Below are 27,417 nucleotides of genomic sequence, written 5' to 3'. Positions count from 1 at the left end.
CTGTGACTTGAAAATACATCCTGCCATCACCTTTTTAATGGATGTATCTCCTCACAAACTGCATGTGTTCAAGAGATCAAATATTTTCAGAGGCATTTTCAAGATATCACAAAAAGGGTATCTGCAAGTTCTTAGAAAGACCTGAAGTAAATTTAAGTAATTTTCTATATCAGAAAAATATATATATTTTTTTCTTCTTTATCTTTCTCCTATTTTTGCCTTGCCATTAAAAAAATAAAGGAGGGTCATCATGGAAATAACACAAAAAATAATTCTGTGAGAAAAAGACACCTTCTTTTCAGACATTAAAAAAAAAAAAAAAAAAAAAAAAAAAAAAAGCCTGCAAAAATGTATGTATTTAGAAAATGTATGTATTTAGAAAACATACAAATACTGACAGCAAGAATCATTGTCAGGTTAAGACATCAGCAGATGCAAGAATTTTAAAATGACAGTCACTGCTGAGAATCAGATTCATAGAAAAGTCAGGGTTGGACGGGACCACGGAGATCAGCTGGTCCAACCTTTCATGGTAAACGCAGGCCCTATACAAGATTGTCTAACACTGTACTGTCAAACCTTGAAAGTGTCCTTAGAAGTCTCTGTGAGGCTGAGTTTGAGGCGCTGTATAGCAGGCTGGTGTTTGGCTCTTTAGTGAGATACTCTTCAGTCCTGAAAGAAGAGTCCTGGGGACCCTACCCAGTATTTCTATCACTCTGTAAAACCTAACTGGCAGGGCATATGTTTTACCTCTACGCTTTTTGAAATTATGAAAATTTAATTTATTGGGATTTGAAAGTCAGCCCTTAATTGTGGTTGACCATGGTTCTCATTGCCATGAGAATCATCCCGGTACTTTAGGAAAGGCAGAGTGAAACCCTACGTGTTAAACCCTTCCGGCTCCTTCCCCTGCTAGCTTGTGCTTTGCACCTGGATGCATCACACCCGAGCTGGGGTCGTGCCACGGCGTGTGGGTGCGCTTGACGTGCGGAGGGGAAGGGCATAAAGACAGAAAGTAAAGGTAGAAGGGGAAAGGGGAGGACGCCGGTGTCCGCCCCGCCGTCTGAGGCGTTCAGCGGCCGCCCTTTCTGCTGCCACCCGCGGGGCGCTCACTGCAGCTCCGCCCGCGGCGCCCAGCAGCGGGGAAGGCCGCGGCGCAGCCCCGCTCAGGCGGCTCGGCTCGGCCCGGCCCGGCCCTGCCCCGCGTCCCGCCCGGCGCCGGCGCCCAATCGGCGGCGGGGGCGGTGGGCGCTGACCTCCGGCGGCTCGGAGCGGCGCGGCCCGGGGACGAGCGGCGCCTTCCCCGCGAGGTGAGGCGGGGCCGGGCCCGCCGCGGCCTCCCCGGCTGCGTGCGGCGGGGCCGGCCCCCAGCGAGGGGCGGGCGGGGCCGGACGGGGCCCGGCGCCCGGCGTGGGGCTGGGGCTGGGGCTGGGGCTGGGGGGCCCCGGGCGGGGTCGGGCCCGGTGGGGTCGGAGGTGCCCCCCCCCTCCCCCTCCTCCTCCCACTCCTCCTCCCCCTCCTCCTCCTCCGTGCTAGGTCTCACCCGGCTTGTCTCTTCCGCGCTGCAGGGCGAGATGGGGTTCGTCTTCTCCAAGTCCATGAACGAGAACCTGAGGGCTCAGCAGGAGTTCATGCTCATGAGCTCGCGGCTGCAGGTAACGCACAGGCGGCTCTGCCCACGGAGGGCACCGCTCGGAGCTGGGCTGGGGGCGCCAGGCGCTGGGCAGACCCCTGGAGCCCCGCTGAACCACCCCATTGTAAAGCTGCGTGAACGTGTGAGACCAAGCCAACAGCAGGGTTAATGAGACACAGATCCTGCTCTGTTAAAATATGCGAATAAAGCGTGCTTCAGCTCTCACACTGCACAAACTCAAGCAGCTTTCTTCAGGTTCAGGAGCTGCAGCCATGCCACGTTCCTAGGAAGCCACCATGAGGCTCTTCGTTTGTTCTAGAAACCTGAGAGTAAATAGGGACCAGGGGATCACTTACCCCCCTTTTCAGAAAACGGTAAAAGGTCAGATGAAAAAGAGAAGGAAGAACAGTTTGACTGAAGTTCAGAAAGCTAAGCTGAATAGGTGTTACAATGTAGCTGGAGTTACAGCTTTCAGATTTGTTGCCAGAATTTGTGCTCTGCAACTTGTTACCATCCTACACTACAGTATACACTACAGTAGTGCCATCCCAGTAGACTTAGCTGGAGTTTGTCACTTTAGTTTTGCTTTTAAGTTGAATGCAGGTAAATTTAAAACGTTTAAAGTAGTGATGGTTTAATTTCCTCTTCATTAAATTGTCAGTAGGTGGCATACTAGTGTTAAAAGCTGCTGAGGTACATGCTGAACATAGGTTTTGTAAGGTTGCATTTAAACTGAACTCTGGAAGTGACACCAGAAATGTGGCTAGGAAAGAGAAAGCATAAAAAAATAGTGTAGCAAAATACTAGATAACTGACTTCTTGCAAGATTTGCAAAAATCACTTTTGTCTGTGCTGGATTATAATTTTCTCAGATGCAACTGCAAGATTTGTGTACAGTTTGGTGTTTTTTTTGTTTGTTTGTTTGCATACAGAGGTAGGCCCTTCTACTCCTGGAGCTTTTGGAAATCCAAATGGTGGGAATGTGTTTAGTTTCAGAGAATGATGTTGAAGTTAAAGTGAAGGCTTGTTTCATGATCTGCTTCTCTGCTGTGCAGAATGACAAATAGAGTTGAGAAAACAGCTTGAATTCAGGCTAGCTCTTGTAAGGTGCTGGGGGCTTTGGCAAGCACTATTTGGCCTTTTGACCCCAGGTGACTAACAACTCTAGTTCTAGCCCAAATGCTCACACTAACATCAAAAATCAACTTCTTTCTCTTAGGAGAGTTATGAAAAAAAATCCCTTTCACGATCACACAAAAAAGCTTTGCAAGTCATTCTTAAGGAATTCTCCCTGTGCAGCATTTCATCTTTTTGAAAATGCCATTAGACAACATAGTAGGTTTATTTCGAACAGCACAAATACCTGAACATTTATACTATGTTTGCAGACACATTGTCCATGTTAGAAAACCTGTGTCTATTACAAATGCATGAAATGGTCAGTTATGTCAGGTGCAAATGATGCAGTGGGTTCAAGGGGAGAACTATATGTTGTGTCAGAAGGGATGGAAAAAAAGTAATTCTGCTCTGAGCTTAGGGAGAAAGAAGAGAAGACTGCCATTTGTCTTTTGCATGTGTGAGTAAAACCTATGATCTCTCTGGAGTCCAGTGTTAGACAAACTGCTTTCAGGTTGTGTGTGGAAAACAGTATAGCCTGATACATTTGCTTTTAGAGAGAAATTGTAACTAAGAATTCATGGAGAAGTTAAGCTGTGTTAGGACCAGCGTGAAATAGGTTACCTTAAAACATTAGATATTCTCTCATATATTTGGATTTGGATGCTGTCAGTTCTCCCATCTTCCTCTAAAATCATTTGTGTTTCTTAATAGAAGAGAAGCTTTCACTTCAAGGAATATGATATATTTGCTAAGAGAGGTTCACAAATGCTTGTTTGTTTTAAACATAAAACTGTCCCAAAGCAAGATGTAGGGTCAGAACCTCTTGGAGCTTTTCAGTTTCTGAATGTACTTTGGAGAGCCCTGTGATTAGAGTGTTGGGGGAAAGGGACACTATTCTTACTCTAAGACAGTTGGGGTAGATCAGGAAGTCATCAAAAACTGCCACAGAATGTCCTACGTAAAAACAGTGATGATGTGTCATTGCTTGGGAATGAACTATTCAAGTCATTGGTTTGACGTGGAGAAAAAAACACAGCAGGTGCTGATGAAATGGAATCTGCAAAGGCTTCTTGTATATGTGTTCCTTGCATGTCATCAGAGTCATAAAATTACTGTAAATTGTTTGAAACAGGAATTCTGTGCTATGAATCTCCATGGAGGAACACTTGGATTTTTTATTTTTTTTTTTTTTAAAAAAAAAGCATATACTCTCTTCCAAATGTAGAGAAGAAAAGTTTTTTTTTGTTTTTGTTTTTTTTTTTTTTTTAAAAAAAAAAGCTGCTTAGTCATTGACATACAGGAAGGTGAGTAACATGAGAGAACTTGACAAAGAACTCTCCCAGTCACAAGCCTTAGTGCATCCTAAATCCAGTTTTAGAGTCAGTCTGGTGTGCTGAACACCCAAACCAGCTTGACTACGTTCAAGTAGGAAAATGTTGAAATGTATTATAAAGGTATGTGCATATTTCTCCCTTATACACTTCTTGGGCTAACTCTGCAAAAAGAAGTGATTGTGGCCTTGTAAATTGTATATTATGCTTTTGGGGAAAAAATAAAAAACAGACTGTCAGGTTGCCTTGATGTTGAAGGACTTGGCAGTTGTTTGTATTGTGTCTTGGTGTGGCTCCAGAAAGAAATACCAGTCTGTATCAAGAGAAAACTGTTTGTGATAGAAGTTTGTTGAGACTTCATTTTTATCATAAGCCTGTTTCTTAAAGTGTAACTTGCAAAATTCTCTTTAAACACACAATATATCAGCTCTATATATTATATCTACAGCTCAAGCCTATCACATGGCCTTGCTAAATGCTTTTAGCATGGTTGAGTGCATAAGAGGAGGTTCCAAATCTCAGGGCATGTATATTGGAGTATTTATTGTCATGAGCTTTGTGAATGCTCTTAACACAAAATGAGGTACATTCTTTATTTCTTTCTCTGAAGAACTATGTTCTATACTTCCCGTTCTATAAGATATTTGTCCTGTGCCATTTTTTTGACAACAAAAATGTATACCCTCAAAAAGTAATTGAAATAACTAGTTAAATTATAAAGCTATTTTCACATGTACAAAGCAACCACAGAAAAAAGACATTTTGAAACTGACAGCTAGGAGCGCAGCAGTATTTGTAGTTGATTATACACTCCTCAGCACAGGTTAGAGCACTTTAAATACAACTTCTTTTATTTGGTGTTTGTAGACAGTGACGTTCCTTAACCATCAAGTGGGTTTTGAAATAGGAAACTCTGAATTCACATGCTTTGTTGAAGCTTGCTGAAGACTTAATTGTGGTAAGACCAGCTTAAGTATGGTTAGTGCATAATCTATGTACATTGTCTTCAAACAATTTTTTGAAATGTATAAAAAAAAAAAAACTTGTATGTTATATAGTGATATTTAGAGTGATAGAAAGCAAAATGGTAGTAGAAGGTTGTGGCACAGTACATATGAAAATTTTAAACAAGATTTCTTACTGTTAATGAACTTGATTCCTAGACTGCACAGAGCAGAGCTTACTAAACTTACATTGCACTAGAGAGGAATATTTTTATGTTGATTTGTGAAAGACATTTTAAATGTATATTAAAAGCTCTTCATTGAGGGTATAGACATTAAAAAAGCCATAACCTCTTCTGTGATTTTTTTTTTTTTTGTTAAACTTTCCCATGCATAGAGGAATCAAAAAGGCTTTTTTTGTTTTGTTTTGGATGGAACAACATCAACTCAATATTATGCCATTCCCTCTCTGTCAGATTTAGAGTTTAGTTTATGCCCTTCTGGGGCATAAACTGAAGTGAAGGGGCATCATGTGTAAGTTGGAGGTAGGAACCACCTACAAAAGCAGAGTTGTAGGCATGTAGGGATGTTCTAACTCATCTAGAGTTGATGCTTTTGAGGGATATCAAAGGGTAATAAGAGGAGCTTCTACCACTACTTCCTCAGTAAAAAGGTGAGGGAGGAAGGTGTGGGCACGTTGAATGTGACAGGCAGATTAGTGGCAGCAGACACAAATAAGGCTGAGGTGCTTTTCCAAACAAGGCCTGTTCAGCTTCTTCAGTTCATGTCAGAGTTCAAGGAGGGAAGGAAGTATCAGCAGGAGGTGAGAAGAGAAACAGGGAATGCTTACTCAGTACACAAAAGTCCATGGGACCTGACAGGCTGCACCCAGAGGTGCTGTGCAAGCTGACCAATGTCACAGAAAGATTGCTTTCTATAGTCTTTGAAAGGTCATGGAAATCAGCAGAGGTCCCTGGTTACTAGCAAAAGTAAACCCTCACTTTCAAAAGAGGCTGAAGGGTGATCTGGGAACTGCAGGCCAGCTCTGTGAAGAAGACCCTAGGGCACCCTGGGAGACAGAGGCTGGAGCGTAAGCCTGCAGTCTGCTTTGGCAGCAGGGGGAATCAAAAGGGGCAGCAAAGAGGGCTTGATACAAATAGCAGTGTAGCCAGAAAGCTGGGGGTGGGAAGCAAGATGTCTGTCAGCTTCTGTTCGCTACTTTGTTAAATACATTTAAATGCTGAGTCCGGTTTTTGTCTTTTCCCCACCTCCCCCTAGGAAAAATGTGGCTGATAAGGAGAACACGCAGCACAGGACCATCAGGGTGGCCCAGGGCTGGAGCACTTCTTGAGAGGTGGTCCAGTGAGCTGGACTGATCTGGTCAGTAGGAGGGATGATTTCTGTGGTACAGGATCTAGCAACAGCCTCAACAATAACTTTTATGAGGTTATCAAGAAAACAGAGCCAGGCTGTTCGCAGTGGTGGATCACAGGAGGGTGAGAGGCAGTGGGCATAAATAGAAACAGGGCTGGGAAAGTGTATGAACGTAGGGAAAAACCTTTTTCCCTGCATGGACAGGCCAGCAGTGGAGCAGAAGCTGTGCCACCTGCATCACTGGAGGTTTTCAAAACCTGCCTGGAAAATGCCCTCAGCAGCCTGGTCTGATCACACAGCTGATACTGTTCCGAGCAGAACCTGCTGAGGTCTCTTCTGACTTGAGGTGCTCTGTGATGCTCTGGCCACTGCTGAAGTTGGCCCAGACTATGGCCCACTGTATTTTGTGGATCCTGAGCCAGTATTTCCTCACGTCTGCTTCTTGCCAGACTGAGAACTGGTGTCTGCTCTCCTCTTGAGGACCACATGCACAGTTTGGTAGTCTGTTGAAATGAGCTCTGACTGGCCTAACTGTTAACAGTATATTAGATAGACTTTCAGGTATGTGTGATACTGATGTAGAGATAGCATCGTAAGAAAAGGAATTCAGAATTGAAGCCTCAGCGTGCCCTGTATGCCAGCTTGCCCACCCTGCAAAAACTAAGCAAAAATCTAGTTTCTGTGCAAATAATTTACTTGAAAAAGAATTGTACAACCTCCTTATATCTTGAAATACAATTGTTTTAATTCTAAAATATAAATTACAACAATTATAAAAGTTTAAAATAGAAAATGATACTACAAAATTTGAAAACTGAAACATAATTATGAGACCTGTATAATATATATTGCTATAGTAACAGGTAAGTCTCCCAGCACTGCTCAGTGTTACGTATCCAGCTGTAGCACATATATTAATTTGTCATAATTGGCAATTGTAGTAAAAAGCTATAACCATTATTTAAATACAATTTACTATAAATGTTTTGCTTTAATGTTACAGCGGGTTGGCTCTGGCAGTCTTTCAGGGGGAGATCAGCCTGATAAGAGTGGAAGACTGGAGGGCTTGCAAAATCTAAGTTTTAGAAGAAAGTAATAAAGGGGAAAGGAAAAATCTCTGAAGGTGCTGGAAAGAGGAGACTAGTTAGTGCTTAGGGCTTATCAATGTTTCTGTAACTTACATTTTGTTTGTTTGTATTGAAGGGGAGGGCAGCAGTTCAGAGTGATTTGGGGTTTTCTTTGGTTCAGTTTTGTTGTTTTTCTTTTCTAGCAAGAGAATTCCTTATCAGACAAAAGGATATAGTTTTCTCTGTGGGAAAGCTTAATTGCATTCAGGAGTCAGAGATAATCCTTCAAATTAATCTTTGATGGGAGCCACATAACCTTTGAGATAATAAACAGGCTAGGGAAATAATATACTTCTGACAAATCTTGTATTTACCCACAATAAAAATGTTTGATTATAACCTCCTGTCTGCAATATGAATCTCTGGATAGTCTCACTCCCCTTCTGCCATCCCTTCTCCCTATTTTATTAAGTCAGGTTGTAAAGTGCATTCTTCTCCCCAGGTAATCTTGGATAGCCAGGGAACAGTCACAGATCTGCTTTCATAGCAGCTAGTTTTTGGGAAATTGTAGTTATTAAACTTTTTCCCTGTATGTTGCCTGTGTGAGCATGGAAAATATTCCATACTTCGTGGAGGAAAAAAAAAATGCCAATATCGAGTAAAGCTGAAATGTGGGGGGTAGATAATTCTGTTCTGACAGTGCAGTAGTAATGCAGTTTTTTTTTGAAAAACAGGAGAGAGGCTGACATGGTCTTTCAAAAATCTTTTCCACCTGTTTGGGTCCTGAACAACATAAGTTCATCTGAAGCCCTTAGAAAACTCCAGTATTCTATTCTAATCCTATTGTAATGTGGGCTAGCCAGTGGTATTGAAGCTCCCCTGCAGTTCTGTATGTAATCTGATATATTGGTGCTTTTTTTTTTTTTTTTTTTTTCTGCTTTATATTAACAGTTCCTTTGATGATTTGGAAGTAATGCAAAATTAAACAGAAATAGTGACATTAAGAACAACTCAAGCCATTTTTTCTAATTATTAAAATTGTTAACTAGCTGGACAGATAATTTAAAACACTGTTAGGTAAACGCATCCTCTAATGCATATTCTGAATTTTTAAAGATGAAAAAAAAATGTAGTAGGTAGTTCTGTAACTGAACTGTTCTCCTGGACGTAACTCAGAAGTGTCAAAAACATACCAGACTCTTGCCAGTTCTGTTCCTGCAGAAATAACATAGTTCATTGAGTTATAGATCACAAGATACTTGCTTCTGAAAATGACTCTCAGCTTTCTGTCCTTCAGTTCTTGCTTATAGAGAGAGGTGCATGCACTGTACACGGTATGTATGAGCTATGGCACATACATACATGCAAGACTCAGCTTGAAGTGAAACTGCCATGGCATGTTTTCTGTGTGTGTGAACAGCTATAGTGCTGTTAGGCTCATAAGAAAATGCTTTGGGACATTATTGCACTATGGCATGAATGTGTAAGTGTTAATTTTATTAGATTGTGATCTGATATTCCAAAAGAAACACGGCAACAATATTTGTATGTGGAAAAACTGACAACAAATCAGCAAAAGCATGGAAACATGTAACTTTATATCACATTTTCTTTACTCTAAGCTGTCAGCACTTGGCTGGAGGTAAAAGACAATAAGACTCCATTACTTTCCAGCCATGGTTGTGTTTTCTTAAGAAATTTGCATGGATTGGCAATAAATGAAAGGAATGAGGCAGTTTTTTCAACAGTTCATGTTCAACCTTTCATCCTTAAATAGGAAATGAAAGTGTATTCATGCCCTATATAGGAAGCATCTTGATAGACCATGTCTTAAGACCAAATGACATTGCATTTTTTTCTGAATTAAAATAGTATTAATAGTAAAATAAATAAATAGATAAATAAAGTCAGGCCTCTTAAAGAAGTGATGGAAGAGCACCAGAATATTTGAATTTGTATCCAGACACTCAGCAGTTTCTCAAAATAAAATTGGGCCATCATTCAGTGAAATGCTCATTGCATAAAACTGTAGATTGCGGGATTGGTTTAGAGTTCAGGTTGTCATGATGAACTGCAAAATGCCTGAAATAATAGGAAATGGAACAGAATGAATGCTAGTCTGGAGCATTACATCCAGGAAGGAAAAGTTAAATAAATGAATCAGGTATAAGTGATTAGACTCTGGGAGCTTAAATAAAGAGCTGTATATTATATACTGTATAATATACTGATATATAAATATATATATATAAACTGAGTCAACAACACAGTTTTTTTCAGAAAAAGTAAATGTCATTGTGGATTTATTAACCAGGAGTAAAAATTGCTAAGTTTTCATGGCTGATGACTTTGCTGGGAAAAAAAAAAAAGATTTTAATGCTTCTTTTAATAAGCAGATAAGCTGTGAAAAGTTCAGAGAATGGTGGTAGAAATAAGAAAGGCATTAGAACCTATGGGGAGGATTTGAAAAAATTACATTTGGATGATGCTATAAACACATCTCTTATGCATTTAAAGCATGTATGTGGTGGTGTTTTTATTTTAACCCCTCCCATATTCAAATGTGTCCTTCTAGGGACCTTATTTTCCATCCATTTACTTCTCAAGAAGCAACAGTTTCAGTGGTAAAGTTCGTGACAGTATATTGTGAAAGAGGCACCCTACTTAAACTTTTGTTCAAGGGAAAATAGATTACTTGGATTACTTGTTCAGCATAGATAAACACAAGCAGTATTTGTATCTGTATATTTATGAATCACAGAATGGCTGAGACTGGAAGGGACCTCTGAAGATCATCCAGTCCAACCCCATTGCTGAGCAGGATCACCTAGAGCACACCATGCAGGAGGGCATCCAGGCAGGTTTTTAATATCTCCAGAGAAGGAGACTCCACAACCTCTCTGGGCAACCTGTTCAGTGCTGTCACCCTCACGGTAAAGAAGTGCTCTCTCATATTCAGCCAGAACCTCCTGTGCTTCAGTTTGTGCCTGTTGCCTCTCATCCTCTCACTGTGCACAACTGACAAGAGACTGGTTCCATCCTATTGTTACCCTCCCCTCAAATTTGTACACAATGATGAGGTCTCCCCTCAGTCTTCTTTCTTCCAGGCTAAACAGGCCCAGCTCTCTCAGCCTGTCCTCATACAACAGGTGCTCCAGTCTTCTAGTCACCTTCGTAGCCCTCCTCTGGACTCTCTCCAGTAGCTCCATGTCCCTCTTGCACTGGGGAGCCCAGAACTGGACACAGGACTCCAGGTGAGGCCTCATCAGGGCAGAGTAGAGGAGCAGGATCTCCCTTTACTTGCTGGCAACACTCTTCCTAATTTACCCCAAGATCCCATTGGCCTTCTTGGCCATCAGGGCACAGTGCTGGCTCATGGTCAGCCTGCTGCCCACCAGGACTCCCAGGTCCCTCTCCGCAGAGCTGCTCTCCAGCAGGTCATCCCCCTGCCTGTACTGGTGCTTGGGGTTATTCCTCCCTAGGTGCAGGACCCCGCACTTGCCCTTGTTGAACTTCATGAGGTTCCTCTCGGCCCAACTCTCCAGCCTGTTGAGGGCCATGAAAATGAATGTTTTTATATTTATATATGTGCACCTTTCTTAACTTATTGCTTTTATGAGACTTGAATAATGGAATATATTGTTCTTAAGGTATATAATTTTTTTTCTCAACTTCCTTTACTAGTACAGATACTGAGCATTTTGTGAGGAAGAGATGAGCAAGTCCTGACTTATTTATCAGGCAGCTCAATGACCTCATCTGTTTCCCCTCTGCACAGGTAGTTTTAAACTGGGAAAGAATTTGTAATTGAGGTGTAGGTCTTAATACGCATGATTTTTATTTCAGTTCAATACAAAATGCAATAAGAATCTAAAGAAGCTCTTACAATATACATCCTTAGAAGTTTTAGAACAAACTAGACACTGAGTCCCATTCTGTTTTAATCATTTTTCTTATGCAAAAGTGCAAAATATGAAATAAAACACCAGAGGAGAAGGAAAAAAAAAACTGTGGAAAGGAGAAAACATTAATGTCTGTCCTGTATGTGGTAGACTAAGAGTTTTTCAACTTAGACAGGTAAAATGAATTGACCTAATAAGCCAATTATTTTATTCTTGGTAGGGACCTGCATGTTACACGTGTTCTTAGCCTAGGACAAACCTAAAGCTTACTCCTACCATATTTGAGCAATGAGCTAAAAGTATGACTGCAGAAGAGAAGAATCAGAAGGGGCGGGGGAACTGCTGTTTTATTTGAAGGTGAAGTATAGCGTCGTGTTCTTTTATTCTTAATAAATTCAATTAACGTGTTAGTCAACATACTGTGGATGATTTACCAGCTGATTATAAAATAAGGTGGCTTTTAAAAGGCACACGTGTAACTATGTTTTGGCTCTTGGTAGGAATTAAAATGGCTAATAATGGAATGACTTGGGTTGGAGGGGACCCTTAAAGATCATATAGTCCAACCCACCTGTGTTAAAATGCTGTCAAGTTTCTGAACAATAAAACTGCTTATGCTTTATCACTTTCATTAATCAAAAAAGGAAGAGAACTGATATGTGCTTCTGCATAGGTGTCTTTATATAGATTCCTTCCTGTGACTAATGCAACTTTGTGTAATGACGTTCTTTCTATCTGCAGATTTGCCAATTTGTCCTTGTTAGTTAAAAATGACCTATCATGATGATGATACCTGAAAAATTTTAATTTTCTTAATGTTTTAGATATGGAGTAATTGTCTACCATTTTTAGTTTGTTAACCTTTTTCCTCTCTAAAGTTTTCACTGAGAATTGGTCTAAAGGATTATTTTTTTTTAAGTTCTATTACAATAAAAGCAATTGTTCCCTTTCTTCCCTGTGAAGTAAAATGTAAGCAAACTTTCCCTTTCCTGACTACTACCATTCTTTTCCCTTTGGGGTAGGAAGTAGCTACATTTGTTTTCTATTGACAAGATACTAGTAGCATTTATGGCATTTCTAATGCATTTGTCTTGAAGCATTAGAAAAATTGTTTTGCCCTCTAGGTGATCTGGGCTTAATTCAGGAAATAAATGTTCTCTGGTAACAATTCTATATCCTTATTAGTTTGCGTGCATCAAATGGAACAGAACAAGATGAATGATATCTGTGTTGAAGAAGATTAGAACAATCTGTCTCACAAGGAAAAAAAAAGCCATTTTGTTTGGAATTAGCTGCAGTGATCAGGCAGAGTATACAATACTCTCAAAAAAATAAATGCAGTGTTTTACAAAGAACAAATTTTAATTGATATTTCTAACATGCAAGCAGTACCGGCGAAAGATGAGAACAGACCGATTGTTCCACCAGTAATGAGACAAGTGTTAAGTTCATCTCTTCGGTGGAATCAGTCTTGCCAGTCTTTTCTCTGAAGAATATCTGTGACTAGTACATCTTATTATCAATGCAGCTTGCTTACTTATAATTTGTCTTGCTCAGAGGTGCACCTTCATTCAACCCTTACACATGTAAGGCTTAGGTCACTGGGGGGATTTACCATATTTCAAAGGAAAAACGCCTTCTGAAGCCGCTTCCTTTAGCGGTATGAGTTTTCTGAATTTCCTTCCTTGTTAATAGAGCAAAGCTACCATTTCAGTCTTCAGTTACGTCCACTGAAGTCAAATCTGGCCATTTCCTTATTTTTCTATGAAACAATATTTCGTGAATGCTAAGTTTAAAAAAAAATAGGGGGGGGGGAGCTTTATCAAGCAGAACTTGTTAAGAGCTCGGGATGTAAAATGGGTAAATAAAGAGATCTTACATCTATTTTAGTTCTGTAACAAAGTGCTGTAAAGAGAGCAACAGTGAGTGGTTTTGCAAGAGTCTGAAATGGATAGGAAGAAACATCATGTTTGCAGATTTTGTTGGTATTGTAGCAGCCTTTCATACAGCAGTATCTTTTTGCAGCCATTTCTTCTGGTGTTCATTTTGGATTCAATACCAAGTCTCCATGTCTTTAAAAACTACAACAACAAAACAAGCTATAAGAGGCCACAACGACCATAGAGAAATTACTGAGGAATGGATATAATAAATGGGCTAATTCCTACTTATTCAGCTATTAGTGAGATTTTTTGAATTACTTGTAATTTTAACTGCCTTACACTGCTTTATCTATATTGCTATTTCAAGCCCTCTTTTGACATAACTGTCTATCCAAAGACTTTGGGTTGTCTTTACAGCCCATGCATAAAACTTCTGAGATTTTTAAAGACTGATATGGTACCCAAAAACTGAGCTTACTCTGCAGATACGAGATTCTTCAGTGCAGGTAGAAGACACCTCTCTACACTCACTGTGTGTTCTTTGCTCTAATGCCAAGAAGCAGAAGCACAGAAATGCTAGGCTACTACCAAGAAACCTTACTTTTGTATAGCAGCCCATGGACTAGAGCATCTCCTTTGTACAGCCTAAAACTTCAGATGGATTTACATGTTTCTTATGTTATTCTTTTTAAAAGGCATGCAATTCCATTAAATTATTGACAATAACAGCAGCATATGGAGTATTTTTTCAGTGCAGGTTACATTCTGGCATCTGGCTGATGTTTTGAGACCCCTTTTTGCTTGTAAATATTTTGTGATGTCTTAGCTATTGGAAGCTTTAAAAATTGAGTTTGCTTTTTAGAGAGTTTAATTTCTTGCAGTGCTAATAACTTTAATTGCTCTGTGTACTATAAGTGAAAGATATTTATAGGCAAGCTTTGAAGCTGCACGATAAAACATTTAAGTCTGATTTATTTTAACTGTTTGATCTGGAGGCCTATTTCCTGATACTTCTATGTGCATGTTGGTCATAGAACCGAGCAAATGCTGTGTAATTATTACAAGTTATTATCTCTGTATTGCACTCTAGTGATTTACTACGTAGGTGTAAATATAGGTATCACTATTCTATTTTCAATTTATTTTTGCTAAACAGCTATTTGTAGCAGCTCCTATTTTTGCACATTGATTAGGTAGGATGACACCTAGGACGAGTCACATAAGCCTTAATCTTTATTCTGCCTAAGAAATGACCAGTGCATTTCTACTGTAAGGTGTTTATGCAGTTATTTAGCTAAGCTACGTTAGATGAACTTCTATATATGCTTTATAAGCGGTTTGTAGGTTTTTGTATGTGACCATCATATTTTTGAAAATTTACATCTTTTTCACCTTGCCCCTGCATACTCAGAAATTAGAAGTCAGAAGTTGTTTAAAGAATGCTTTCAGACTCTCCAGCCATGGAAAAGCTGTCAGTGGAAATAACCTTCTGTTATAGCCACAGTATTCGTGAGCCCTACACCTCTAACAGATGCGCAAGGGATTAGGCTGTGACAGAACTGTAAATTCTTTTAAAACGACTGTAGGGATACCACAGCAGTTTCTTCAAGTTTCTCTTTTGTTAAAGTTATATTGTGAGTTGTAGAACTTAAGTGGAGATGTGTGTGCATATTTACCTGGCTGATAATTCCTTCTAAGGTAGATTAATTACTTTTCTGTCTGAATATCTGTTTACAGGACTGTCGGCATATTTGTGTCTTAATGATGGTGTCATGAAATGCAGCTCCCTAAGTAGTTCAGCTGCCTTGGGCTGCTCTCAAGCCGAGTCTTTGCTCTGCTCGGTCTTCTGGAGGTGTTGGGGAGAAGGGCATGTGGAGAGCCATTAATGTATTGTGTAAATGGAGGCTTTATCAAGGGGTGGTTACTATGTCTTCCTCTCTCCAGATACATCAAGCAAGTGGTATTTAATGCGCCTGGACAGCCAGGAGAGAGCATTTTGCATCGTCTGTGGCTTCCACTGTTGAACCTTTGTACACCACCTTGCATCCTATTTGTTTTGCTTTTGCACATCATCCTAATAAAGGACCAAAGTAGTATTTGTTCCTTCCTACAGCATGTGAACAAGAAACTCAAAAGCAGAAAGAGAGAGAAAATAAGCAGTCTAAAACATCAGAAATTTCCAATCTTACCTACCAGTGCTGATGTAGCTTGTAATCCAAAGAAGGATGTTTATTGTTTTTTTTACAGGTTGTCAAAATTGATTACATTATTTCAGATGAGAATTTTCTCCCACTAGATTTTAATCAATGAAATGATGGCATAAATGCTCTTTTCTATGGTTTGACATCATGGTGTGAAGAATAATCAATAGAAACGATAAGGCTGGCTACCACTGACTAGTATATTAGCATTATCAGTTTCACAGTAACTGACCTTTTCCCTCTCCGCCTCACTTCTCTTCATCTGTCATGTTTCATTTTGTCAGATTGATTTCCTTTTACTATAACAGTTGGTATGTGTCAGACTTCAAATGCTAATCAGCTCTTACAATTTTTTACACAGTGTTGAGAAACTACTAACTGTATTTTTTTTTTAAAAACAGGAAAGTTAATTCTGATTTGGTCCTCCTGAGTGTTATAAAATATAAAATGTCACTTGTTACTAGAACCCATTTTATTTTGAAATACTGAAGTTGATTTTTAAAATGATATCATCAATATTTACTACCAATAAAGAAGTTGGTACTTTGATTTAAGAAAATGTGTTTGCTATCGATTTAAACTCACAAAAAAGTGTCACTTTTTTTTTTAATTATGATACTCACTTTCATATGTGTCTTTAAAATGTGGTTTGATTCTTGTAGGACACGATTTCACAACAGTAACAAAAAAGCATACTTGGATGTGTACCCATGCATCCACATCACAGCTCTAGCTCTCTTGTGCCCTGCAGAACAACCTGAGTGGGAAGCCTACAGCACCTACCTTCTTCCCATAGCAAATCTGCACCTGAGTCCCTTTAAACTGTATTTTTTATACAAGTGCAGTAATGTAAATAGTTCCTATCAAAGGTTTTTGGCTATATCAGTGTTTAAAGTTAAATATAATTTATGTCCTGAGAAATGGCACTTGGACAGTGATGGTGTTCACCTTTGTTTATGATATGCCACTATAGCTTTTTTCCTCAGAAGTCAACTTAATCATGTCAGTGAGATAATGCTACATAAGCCATAGCACAACTCTTGTAAGTTTGAATAATAAGCTTTTTTTTTTTTTTTTTCCCTTCTGACCTTCTGTAATGGGAAAAGAAGTTATCTTAACTTCATTGCGAAGTCTCAAGGGTGTGGAACCTGGTCTTTGTCATAAAATCTACATGTTAATAGGTCAAAAGTCTTCTGTATCCTTTCGCTATGACAGCATGGTTGGCATTTTCAATAGAACACATGTGGAGGAAAATAAGACACAATTATTAAGAAATTAATAGGTGAAAATGGGATATTGATTTGAGCCGCAGTCAAACACGATTTGGTTTTGTATCTTTTGTCTCATTTGGAGTCACCTTTTGTGGTGGGCTCCTGAATCTTTCCCTATATAGATCTGCCATCAAATCCTGACTTGCTTTAGGTTAAAGTCACAGAATCAGAGAGTGATTGGGGTTGGAAGGGACCTCTGGAGGGCCAAACCCCTGCTCAAGCAGGGCCAGCTACAGCAGGCTGACCAGGATAATGAAATTAAGAAATTATTAATGTACTTGTTTTGCCTTATGATCTACCCGTAGCTGTTTGCCACTGCAAAGTCAGCCTATCAGGCTATCCAATTCATGCAAAACTGTGGGAGCTTAAGATGTTCAATTAAGATGGGCATATTGAATGGGCAAGCACCAAAGTACATGTGTTATGCCTGAATGTCCTAAAGATTGCAGTACACAAGGACTGCTTGAGTTCCCAAGTAGATGCTTAAATTTCTTAAATGAGAGCATCCAAAATTAATTTGAGTACACTTTCACCATCAAACATCACTAATAGGAATCTGTTTTGTGAGCAGACAGTGGGTTATGCTCTTAGGACGTTGTCATCTGTGTGGTGCTCTGCCTCCTATCTGCTTTGTCGGAGTCTGACGGAGGGGCAAGCTCTGAATATGTGTTCCCAGAGCCTGTGCTTGGGATGTGCCAGCAGCATTGGCCCATGTCGTTCAGCAGCATGCTGGCTAGAGCACATCCCAAAGAGAGCTCAGAGGTTCTCCAAACTTTCTAAAATTTTTTTCTAAATTTCTCCCCCAAATCATCCTTTTTAAATAAATGAATTTAAATACAATATTACATTCCTTAGAGGCGAGTCCACCTTGAAGAAGTTTACTCAGAGGAAAGGAATGATGAGGGTTTTTCTATGAAGTTTTCCTGCTTCTTTTTGGATGGGGTACTGGTTAGTACTGTAGGTACTGGGCTTCACAAATAGGGAAAAAAAATATTCCACTGGTTAAAACAGAATACGAAAAATTGTACATGTATGATTATGTTATCTGGTGGCTGTTCATAATGTACAAAACAAGTTGTTTTCATTTATACTAAGTTATTTTTATAAATTACTTGTTATTTGTATTAAATATACATGAAAGTAACCTTGGGCTTTTGAAATTTGATAGGACAGGCTCCTACAGAAAGGTTTTTGTTTGACCTCAGTGTCTGTGACCTGGTAATTATCTTTTTTTAAAGTACTGGGGTTATAAAGGTCTACTGAGCAGTAACTGAAATATTTTTTTTTAAAGAGGTTATGTTTTAGTTTACTCTTGTGGATTTAAAATTAAAACTTTATTTTTATTCCATGCTTACTTCTCACTACTATCCATGCATAACAAAATGTCCGGTTTTGTTCTCCTGCTCCAGTAAGTTTCCTTTTGCCAAGACCTGTATTTCATCAGCATTACCTCGTCCCACTTCCTCCCCATGTATGTCTTCAAATTGAAGCTCACTTACAATACTGCTGTGCATTTTGGAAGCGTAAACTCCTCATCTGTGCCAGCAAGCAAACAAAAGATCTCTTAGTACTGTTCACATGTGTGCAAACTACACACATCATCAAATTGAAGGGAAAAATAGAGATCATTACACTGATATTACATGTCATTATTTTATCTTGTCACATCAACCCTCAGCAATTTACCAGGCTTAGGATATTTGGGTCCACAATGGGGCTAATTAACGGGCAGTGTGCTTGCTTACTTTAGCATTTCCAAGTCTCTTGTGGATGACAAAATAAAATCTAATTATTTTGATATTTTATTAAGTGGTTTGTCAGCCGCTATGTAATTATTTCTTCTGAAAAAAAAAGTGATCTGAAAATTATAGATGTCAGGAAACTAGAGCCTGTTGACGATATTTTTGTACAAACAACAATTGCAATGTAAGTCTTGAGGAAAGAGATGAAACAGTATTGTGAGACTACAGTGAAAGTTGTTTTTCCTACTGTGTACAATTATATGTAATTAGATCTGTCCTTTTTTTTATTATGCTGTCTAAAAAATTAATTCTACCTATCTAGATACTGAATGACCTTGTAAATAAGATAGCAAGATCAACATAGTCTGAAGAAATAATTAGTAACAATTTAACAGAAAGTGTTCTGTTCAGGCTAAATCAATAGTAATGGAGATGAATAAATGGTGGAAACCTTAAGTAATTACAAATCTTTTAAATTATTCTTGAATTAGAAAGCAGAAGAAAAGAACAGATTTAATTACTTACTTTACAGATGCATGAGAAGTGAACTTTCTGAATTCTCTTTCTTCTTTCTTTTCTAGAATACATTTCTTTAAGCAGCTGGTATTCAGTTTCCTGTACCTTGCTGGACTTTTATGCAACTCACTTAGCTAAGCTAGGCATACCAAATCAGGTACTCTGTTTTTTCCCTAAACTGAGTTACAAATTTTAATGGGAAGAAGCAGACTTCTTATTGTGTTAACTAACTTATATATTCAAGTTTCAGACTGCTTATTTTCAGCACAATTCCTATTTTTGGCAGCACTCTAAGGAGGAAAAACGATTGTGCTTTTTGGTGGTAGAGAAGAACTTTTAAGAAATACTAAATTTTTATTTATTTAACGGAAATAATAGAATGGCTCAGGTTGAAAGGACCTTGAAAAAAATCTACTTCTATCCCCCCTGCAATGGGCAAGGATGCCAGCCACTAGATCAGGTTGCCCAGGACTCCATTCAGCCTGGTCTTAGACACCTCCAGAGATGGGGCATCCACAACCTCTCTGGGCAAATGCGGACCGATTTAGACAAAACTTTTTTTTTAATAAAAAAAAAAAAAAAAAATCTAGGAGTCTGTCTTTTTTTTTTTTTTTTTTTTTTTTTTTTTTTTATGTTTCTGTACCATGGGAGGTTAATTTGACATGTTAATATGTTGTTCAGATGGTACTTTTTGCATTATTATTTTTAATTCTGATTCCAGAAGTATTTCCCCATGGACTATTGTGTATTCCATTAACTTCAAAAGGTGTGGTATCTTCACAGTCTTTTTCTGTCTTTTTAAACTGTGCTGTTTCACAATAGATCCTGATGATGCATCATTAATGAGAAAAGATATTCTCAAAGGGAAATAAAGTGTCAAGGTTTAAAGACACATACTGATAGCTACAAGCAGAAAAAAATTGGAGAGCAGGATGGTACCCTTTGGATCACTGTGGAATTGCAAAGGTCAGAGAACCTTAACCTAGGGAGTGTCAATGAGACCCAGGGAGCTCACAAAACTGAACACTGGTATTTTTATTTTCTTGACCATGTGAAGGAGTATTAGAAAGACTCTATACTAAAGCATTTGCTAGCTGACCTTCGTGCTTTTTTGGTGTAAACTCTTCATAGTAATTACTGAAGAAGGTCATTCTCAGTCAACACCTATGAATGACTGCAGTAAAAGAACAAAAAGGAAAATCTTACTTAACGTTTTGGATTTATAGACTCATCTTTAAAATAAATGGATGGCTTAATTTTGTTTAACCTTTCTCTTTTCTTTAGCTGGAAAGGCAACTACTGATGCAGAATCAGATGAGAGAGAGACAAACAGCCATGCAGATTGCTTGGACACGGGAATTTCTTAAATACTTTGGGACATTCTTTGGACTTGCTGCCATAGGTTTAACAGCGGGGTATGATGTTTTTTTTTTTCTAATAAAAAATGTAAATGGATTACAATTATATTTCTATAGTGCTGGATCTTCCTTTTGCATTTTATCTGATAGTTATTTTTATCCAATAACTGCTCAGAGGTTGATGGAATAACTAAGTGACTCTGTTAATTTCTGTCTGCTTCTGAATGTGCTTTAGATATGTCTGTACTACATACTTATATAAAAGCAGAGACCTGTGACCTGCCAATAAAATGATATAACTGAAAATTTGGCATAAAATAAAAATTGTGTATGTAACAGGAGGGATTTTTGAAAACCATACTATTCTCTTGTCTGAATTGTGATTCAATGAACTAGTCATTAGGTACAAATACTCCATCAGACGATTTTTTTTTTAATGTCGGTGAACAAGTACATATATTCTGAAATCTGGTCACTTCAAATTTGAATGAAGAGCACAGGTTTCTCATGGGGAGAAAAATACTAGCTAAAAATGTGCATTGCACATGGAAGAACTTGCTTTATAGTATTCTTATTAGGTAATTCTTTTTTCTTATGTTATGAAGTGATTAGAGGGAATGTAGGAATATTTGTAGTTTTGTGTACATAGGACAGATAAAATGCATCTTATGCATTAAGCATTCTCTGTGCACTAAGATGCATTTGGAACAGATTGTAAGGTCTCAATTACTACGTGTTGCACGAGGCTGGATGGATATATGCAATGCAACACTAGTTAGATTATCCCATTTCATGTTAAATATATCAAAAACTCACTTGAAGCATTTTCTCTAATACCTTTGAGCTGATAGTCGAGCACAGAAGGTGACCAGAAGGCAACCAAATTCTTTCAAGGAAATTAAGAGGACTTCTTCTCTAATTAAATAGTGTAGAAGGTTAGGCAAGTCATAGACTGTCAAGGTCAACCTCAACTAACAGTGCTGATACACTAGATTTCCTAAATAGTCATGAATTTCCTTCTTCTTCTTCTTCTTCTTTTTTTTTTTTTTTTTTTCTTTTTTAAAACAGAGCAATAAAAAAGAAGAACCCAGGAGTTCTACTGCCAATAGTTCCCTTAAGCTTTATATTTGCCTATCAGTATGATATGGGCTATGGGACACTGTTGCAAAGGACAAAAGGTATGTGTGTGTGAATCTGTCTGCTTGATACATAGAACCAAACTTAATATTTCAGATAAGCTCTTGCTTTTTTCGAATGACTGAGAGAGAACTTGAAATAGGTTTTCTCTTTTTCAGACAAAAATCTCACCTTTTTTTTTTTTTCTTTTTCTTATGTTACAGTCAGGTGCTTCCTCTGTCAAAGGCTTTTACTTCTACACCCTTTCTCTCCAGTTCAAGCTTGTGCTAATTTCTCTTTCCCTGATTCAAAAAAAAAAAAAAAATAAATAAATCTAAAGTTCTAAACAATTCTTAAGTTGTAAATACAGCTGAAGTAAGCATTACATATTCGGAAGTAGTGACACATGTAGTGATTTCCTTCCATATTGCATTCAGATGCTGCTGTTTTGGCAGAGGATAGGGATGGTAAGAGCAGATAAAGGGAGACAGACAGGAATCATGCCCTTATACCTTCACGATCAAGCACAGTCATCAGCTGATCATCTTGCCACAGTGCCCTGCTAAGATGGAAAAGAGAGAGGTGAGTCCCAGAAAGTGGGCTCTTGCCTCATGGTTGCCCGTGGCAGACCTGATTAAATGATTGATATTGAGGATTATGGAAAACCTGATAGGTGCAGTTCACTCTGATTCCTAGTGAGCGAGGCATGCTAAGACAGTGTTCACTGTATTCGAAGACAACACTGGGACATGGCATGTCACCTTCATAAATCATTTTAATTAACTGGATTGACTTTGCATTCTGCTACTGAAACAGACAAAATATTTTTTTCTGCTCTTGGTCAAAGAGACAAACTAAAATATTTACAGCTGCTAACAGATGCATGTACATTTGGGCAACACATCAATGTATATCTATTAAAATTTTTAAAACCCCACCAAGTGCATTTCTTAATTTTTTAATACAAATAGGCAGCTAAGCACTGAGAGAAAAATTGTATGGTTCATGAAATTAATGTTGAAAAGTAAAGTAGTACGCATTCAATGGAGAAGCAAAACTTGGAATTGAGGATTTGTTTTTTTTTGTTTGTTTGTTTGTTTTTGTTTGTTTGTTTGTTTGTTTTTTTGAAGAATGTAATTTTCATCCAAAATCTTATGATAATGCAAGTCCCTTGAAAATAGTATATGATATGTTTAGTGAGTTCATAAAGTCCTCTAATGGGGTCTCCCTCACCACCCTCTAAAATGGGTAATATGATACTATGTTCAGGTATCACAATGGTGAAAAGTCATCATCTTAACTTCAGATCAGTTATGGCAACTTCAGTGGTATGCAAGGCACATGACAAGGATTTTGGAGGAAAGAATAAGAAAAGATATAGAGCCAAATGGACAAGAAGATACAATGAAGTTTGCCAAACTGAGTATGTATTTCCTTGGAAAATCAGTTCTGTTTTCCAAAATAAATGTGGTAGATGTACTATAAACTCATGAAAGCATTTAGCGTGGTATGAAGATTAAGTTAGCATGAAGAACACTGAAATCAGTAGAAAGGTAAGCAGTGGGGTAAAAAGGAGATATCAAAGGTTTGTGCTTAACATGGATCGCTTGGCTTTAGCAGGATTATAATGAAGATGCTCAAGATTTGGTCTGGATCTACTTTTGTTTTATATTTGAAATTGTGAGTAGTTAATACTAATATAATTTGTAGATGACACACTTGATTGGTTTTGTCAAGAGAAAATTGTAATACAAGAACTGATGACCTGAAGAACTGAGATAAATTAGAATTCAATTTGATAAAAATTGAGACTAATAGGAATTTCTACAATCAGAGCTCACCAAATGGAAGTAATAAAGAAAGGGAGAAAAACCTTAATGTATTAGGTAATCATTGAATAATTATAACCCAGTAGTGTGATGAAAAGTTGAGAGGATCAAGCAAAGTCTGGGAATATCAGGTGAGGTTTTCTAGTATGGAATCACAGAATGGTTGAGGTTGGAAGGCACCTCTGGAGGTCATCTGGTCCAATCCCCACACTGCTTAAGCAGGGCCAGCTAGAACCAGTTGTCTAGGGCCATGTCCAGTTGGCTTTTTCAGTATCTCCAGGGTTGGAGATTCCACAACTGTAGTACAAATAAAGAGTACAGACAGGCAAGTATTGATGCAGAAAAAGAGTAATACCTTCCTTGGTATTTTCTACATAATTTGGATCTCTTCTGTATGAGGAATCTAGAATTAGTGAAGAGTTAAAATTGTCAGGGAATGCCATGCTGCCTTGTGAGAGAATTCAAAGTCTGCTTAGCCTTGTAAAAAGACAACAGAGATTTTGGGGCTACAGGCCCTACTTACAGGGTAGGATAGGATAAAGTAAGGGAGGGAAGTTAGTTAAACTAATGATTAATATCAGCAGCAGAATAAAAGGGAATGAACTAGCTTGAATTAATCTAAGCTGAAAATCAGAAAAAGTTTTATAATTATGTAGAAATCTGGTTCATGATTTTATTTTTATTTCAAGGTAAAAATTAAGTAGCTGAAGAGAAGGCTTTATGACACAGTTGACCTACAGCCACAATGCTTGTTCTTATTACTCAGCTGGTACCTGTGCTCATGCCCAGGCTCCTTTCTCTGCCACTTCTCTACTTGCCCGTGTCTTCTGTTGGTGCATGCCATGCTCCATCTCCGTGATGTTACAATGAGGGCATACACCATTCCTTTTACTGTTGCCACTTTAACTGGTCTCTTCCCTCTACGGTACACCTGCGTTCAGCCTTAGAGTTAGTTCCCCTCTCCTAAACTAACTGCAATTCTTTCACTGTCTCCACAGTCTTCCGTTTATCTGAACCACCTTGATCAATAGCTCAAGATCAGATTAATATCATCTGCTGTCCTTCATTATCTGGAATCAGTCTATGCCCCTAGAAAGTTCCTATACTTCTGTTTTACCAAGCATTTTGTCTTTGACCTTGCTTATATTGAATTTACACTGTCTCTGGTCTAGTTCAAGTATTGTTCAAGTATTTCCTCATGACGTGCCTTTTCTCCCACATTGAATTTAGAGGTGTTGGGGTTTTTTTCTGCTGTATAGCTTGGATTAACTAAAGGTAAAACTGAGCATATAGGAGGAAGTACCTGTTTTGAGTTCTGTTTATGCTGTTGAAAAGTTGTTAGGGTGCCAGGGCCATATATCAGACTCACACTGTAGTTTTAGCAGTCACTGGAAGTGGTAACTAGTGTCTCCTTTTGGATAGTACTGATACGGAGATCCTAAGCAGTGAGATACTAACCAAAATTGCAGCTGGAGATTTCAGCATTCAGATTTGTTTTATGGAATGGCTGCAGTCTAGACTGCATGACAGAATTCAGTCAGGCTCATTGTACATAAGTAGAGCTTCAAGAGCTTCAAAGCTTCATGATCAAGCTAGGAGATAAAGCATAGGTAAACACGATTTTTGGCATTGTACCAAATGGCATCAACCAAAACACATTCTTTGCCTTATCTTCATCCCTTATTATATCACAGTCAGACCACCACAACTGATGTATAACGTTCAGTCTATATCTTTGTTTTTTGGATTCTCTGTCCTAGATGTTTTCATTCCAACCTTACCCAGAGCATTCTGCACCCTACAACTTTTCCCTGCTATGCTGCTAAGACTGCATGTTTGGGTAACTGTCTTAGCAAACATTTTTTTGTGAGCAGTATGCTTTGGCCAGTGCTTCTTCAAGTCCTGTGTTATGCACTTTGTGCCTGGAGCCTACAACCGTTTAGCCTAGACCTGTGACAAGAGAGGAGCCCAAATATGGCTTATCTGGGATAGCGTGTGCAGGAAATTTCCTTCTTAAACCATATATACCCTTTCATATGCATGTGTGACCCACCCTTTTCTCAGACTCACAGAATTGGTGAAATCCATTACAGGGCTGGTGTAAAGTACACCTTTCCAAAGCATGTGCTTAATACACCACTAGGAGACAAATGGCTATAACTCAGTGTAGTTTTTAGGAGAAAGGGGCTGACACAGACAGCAGAAACAGCACAATGGATTGTTTTGGCTGAAGTTCTTTCAAACAAATGCAGCCTGAGGCAGACACTCGTTTCATACCAAACACTTCTGTGTATAGTTATTCCACTAGTCCAAAATTCCTTAAAGACATCTTTGCTACTACGATGTCATCAGTTCCTTTGTAAAGTACATAGCTGCAACATGGTATTTTGTTATTCTTGCCCCAAAAAGAATAGCTAAATCAGCTTTTTTCCTTTTTCCCCTTCCCCTCTTTTTTTTTTTTTTTCTTCCCCACTTCATTTGCTTTCTCACAGTATGGGTGAAGAACTATATTTATGTATTTAATTTTTTATTTTTTTCTCAGGTGAAGCAGAAAACATATTGGATACGCAGAGTGCTTTGCTAGAACCACCAAAGGGACCACTCACTTTTGAAGAACTGGAGAAAATCAGAAGATCTCAGAGCAAGTTCTTCATAGAAAAATAGGAGGGTGGTGTTGAAGCTTAGTATCTGAATTGTAATTGTAATGGTGTTTTGGGACTTAGGTGAATCATTAAAATATTGAGAAAATTAAGTGTTTCTATAAGTGAAAAGTAAATCCTTTTTTTTTAAAAAAAAAAAAAAAAAAGTACATTCTAAAGCAATGATTTTCATACTGGATGTATCTCTTGAAAATATCCGTTGTTACGGTAGTATATTTTTCTTGTTTAGAGTGAAACACTGAATTTCCAGTGTCAATTGAGTCTGAAAATAACTTTCACCTGTAGTAAAAATGTGTGGTGCTGACCAAACTGACTATAATTGACAAAAATAAGTTAATTGGTAGTTACAGATTTATAGAAATATGATTATAATTTTCAAATGTATTTGAAGATGCAGAGATCCATTTGAAGGCAGGAATAGACAGTCAACTTCTTTGAAAAACAAGACACTTTTTACTTGCTGTTCTTTAGGCAGTGAACTCACCATCTCTGCTTCAAATTCTGGAATAAACAGCTTTTATCAGAAGTAGGTTCAGAAGTAAACACGTCACTCACTAACTGTGTGTTTTACTCTTATGAAAAACTGTATTAAAGTATAAGCAGAGATAATTTCTGAAAAAGAGAAAACAAATTATGTAGCCATTTCCTGAATCTTTTTCATGCTTGTTTGACATTCTGAAACTCAGGATAATTTGTTTACATGAAATCAGAGTTTCACTACTAAGATGAATATTAACATAGACTACCAGCAAGCAAAACTATTAATGTATGTTTTTGTAATGGGTACATCCAAGAGGCCTTACAAGTACTGAAAAACTGAGGGAGTTTTGCATGCCTTTACTGTAGCATGAAATATACTGGGAGGGAATATAATTTTAGTGTATTTTAGTATTCTGATGTTATACTTGGTAAAAAATGCAACTTTCTGTATTGGAAATCATGTTTAAAAATGGATTTTGCTGTGTGTTTTGGATGGAAACTCTTCTAGCATTAATCTAATTGTGGGGATTAAAACAAATGCCCAAAAAGTATCCAGTAAAGAATTAAGCCAAAGTCTTCTGGTGATGGTTTTTTTTTTTTTTTTTTAAACTGCTATTTCAGTATTGATGATTTTATTTTAGTTAAAACTTAAATTCCAGCTGGAGATAATGCCCCAAATCTGTTTTGGAAGATGACAGAGATTAGGATATTGGTACAGTAAGACAGGTGAATATATCATATAACAAGAGCTTTTCAAATTAAGCAAAATTAATACCACAGTTTTCATAGCCGTATATGATGACTCCTGAAAGTGCATTCACTTCTACATTCAGTCACTTTTGTAACTGGTTCTGCATGCCTCTCTCATATTCATGTTAACAAACAACATACACTTTCAAAAGTGATGTATTTCATTGTGTAGAGCAGTAAAATGGGTATAATAGCTTTGGTTTCAAGAGCTTGGTCTATGCTTTTGCCACACAGGATTTCA

General features: G+C 38.2%; 1 protein-coding gene across 1 annotated transcript; it reads left to right on the top strand.

Moving 5' to 3' along the window:
* Positions 1-1,159: 1,159 nt before the first annotated feature.
* PLGRKT (plasminogen receptor with a C-terminal lysine) lies at positions 1,160-26,999 on the top strand. The gene is made up of 5 exons (XM_084504843.1): positions 1,160-1,310; positions 1,569-1,655; positions 20,268-20,398; positions 21,410-21,519; positions 25,829-26,999. The coding sequence occupies exons 2-5, from the start codon at positions 1,575-1,577 to the stop codon at positions 25,948-25,950; spliced, it is 444 nt and encodes a 147-aa protein (XP_084360969.1). The 5' UTR covers positions 1,160-1,310; positions 1,569-1,574; the 3' UTR covers positions 25,951-26,999.
* The last annotated feature ends 418 nt before the right edge of the window (positions 27,000-27,417 follow it).

The sequence above is a fragment of the Aythya ferina genome, assembly GCF_964211825.1.
Source record: "Aythya ferina genome assembly, chromosome: Z".
Classification (NCBI taxonomy): domain Eukaryota; kingdom Metazoa; phylum Chordata; class Aves; order Anseriformes; family Anatidae; genus Aythya; species Aythya ferina.
This window is presented reverse-complemented; position numbering and strand designations above follow the sequence as displayed.

Excerpts from the sequence above, each read along its gene's own strand:
- PLGRKT (XM_084504843.1), top strand. The coding sequence starts at position 1,575 with ATGGGGTTCGTCTTCTCCAAGTCCATGAACGAGAACCTGAGGGCTCAG. Across the intron at positions 20,399-21,409 it reads GCCATAGGTTTAACAGCGGG|AGCAATAAAAAAGAAGAACC; the intron begins GTATGATGTTTT and ends TTTTTAAAACAG. Across the intron at positions 21,520-25,828 it reads ACTGTTGCAAAGGACAAAAG|GTGAAGCAGAAAACATATTG; the intron begins GTATGTGTGTGT and ends TTTTTTTCTCAG.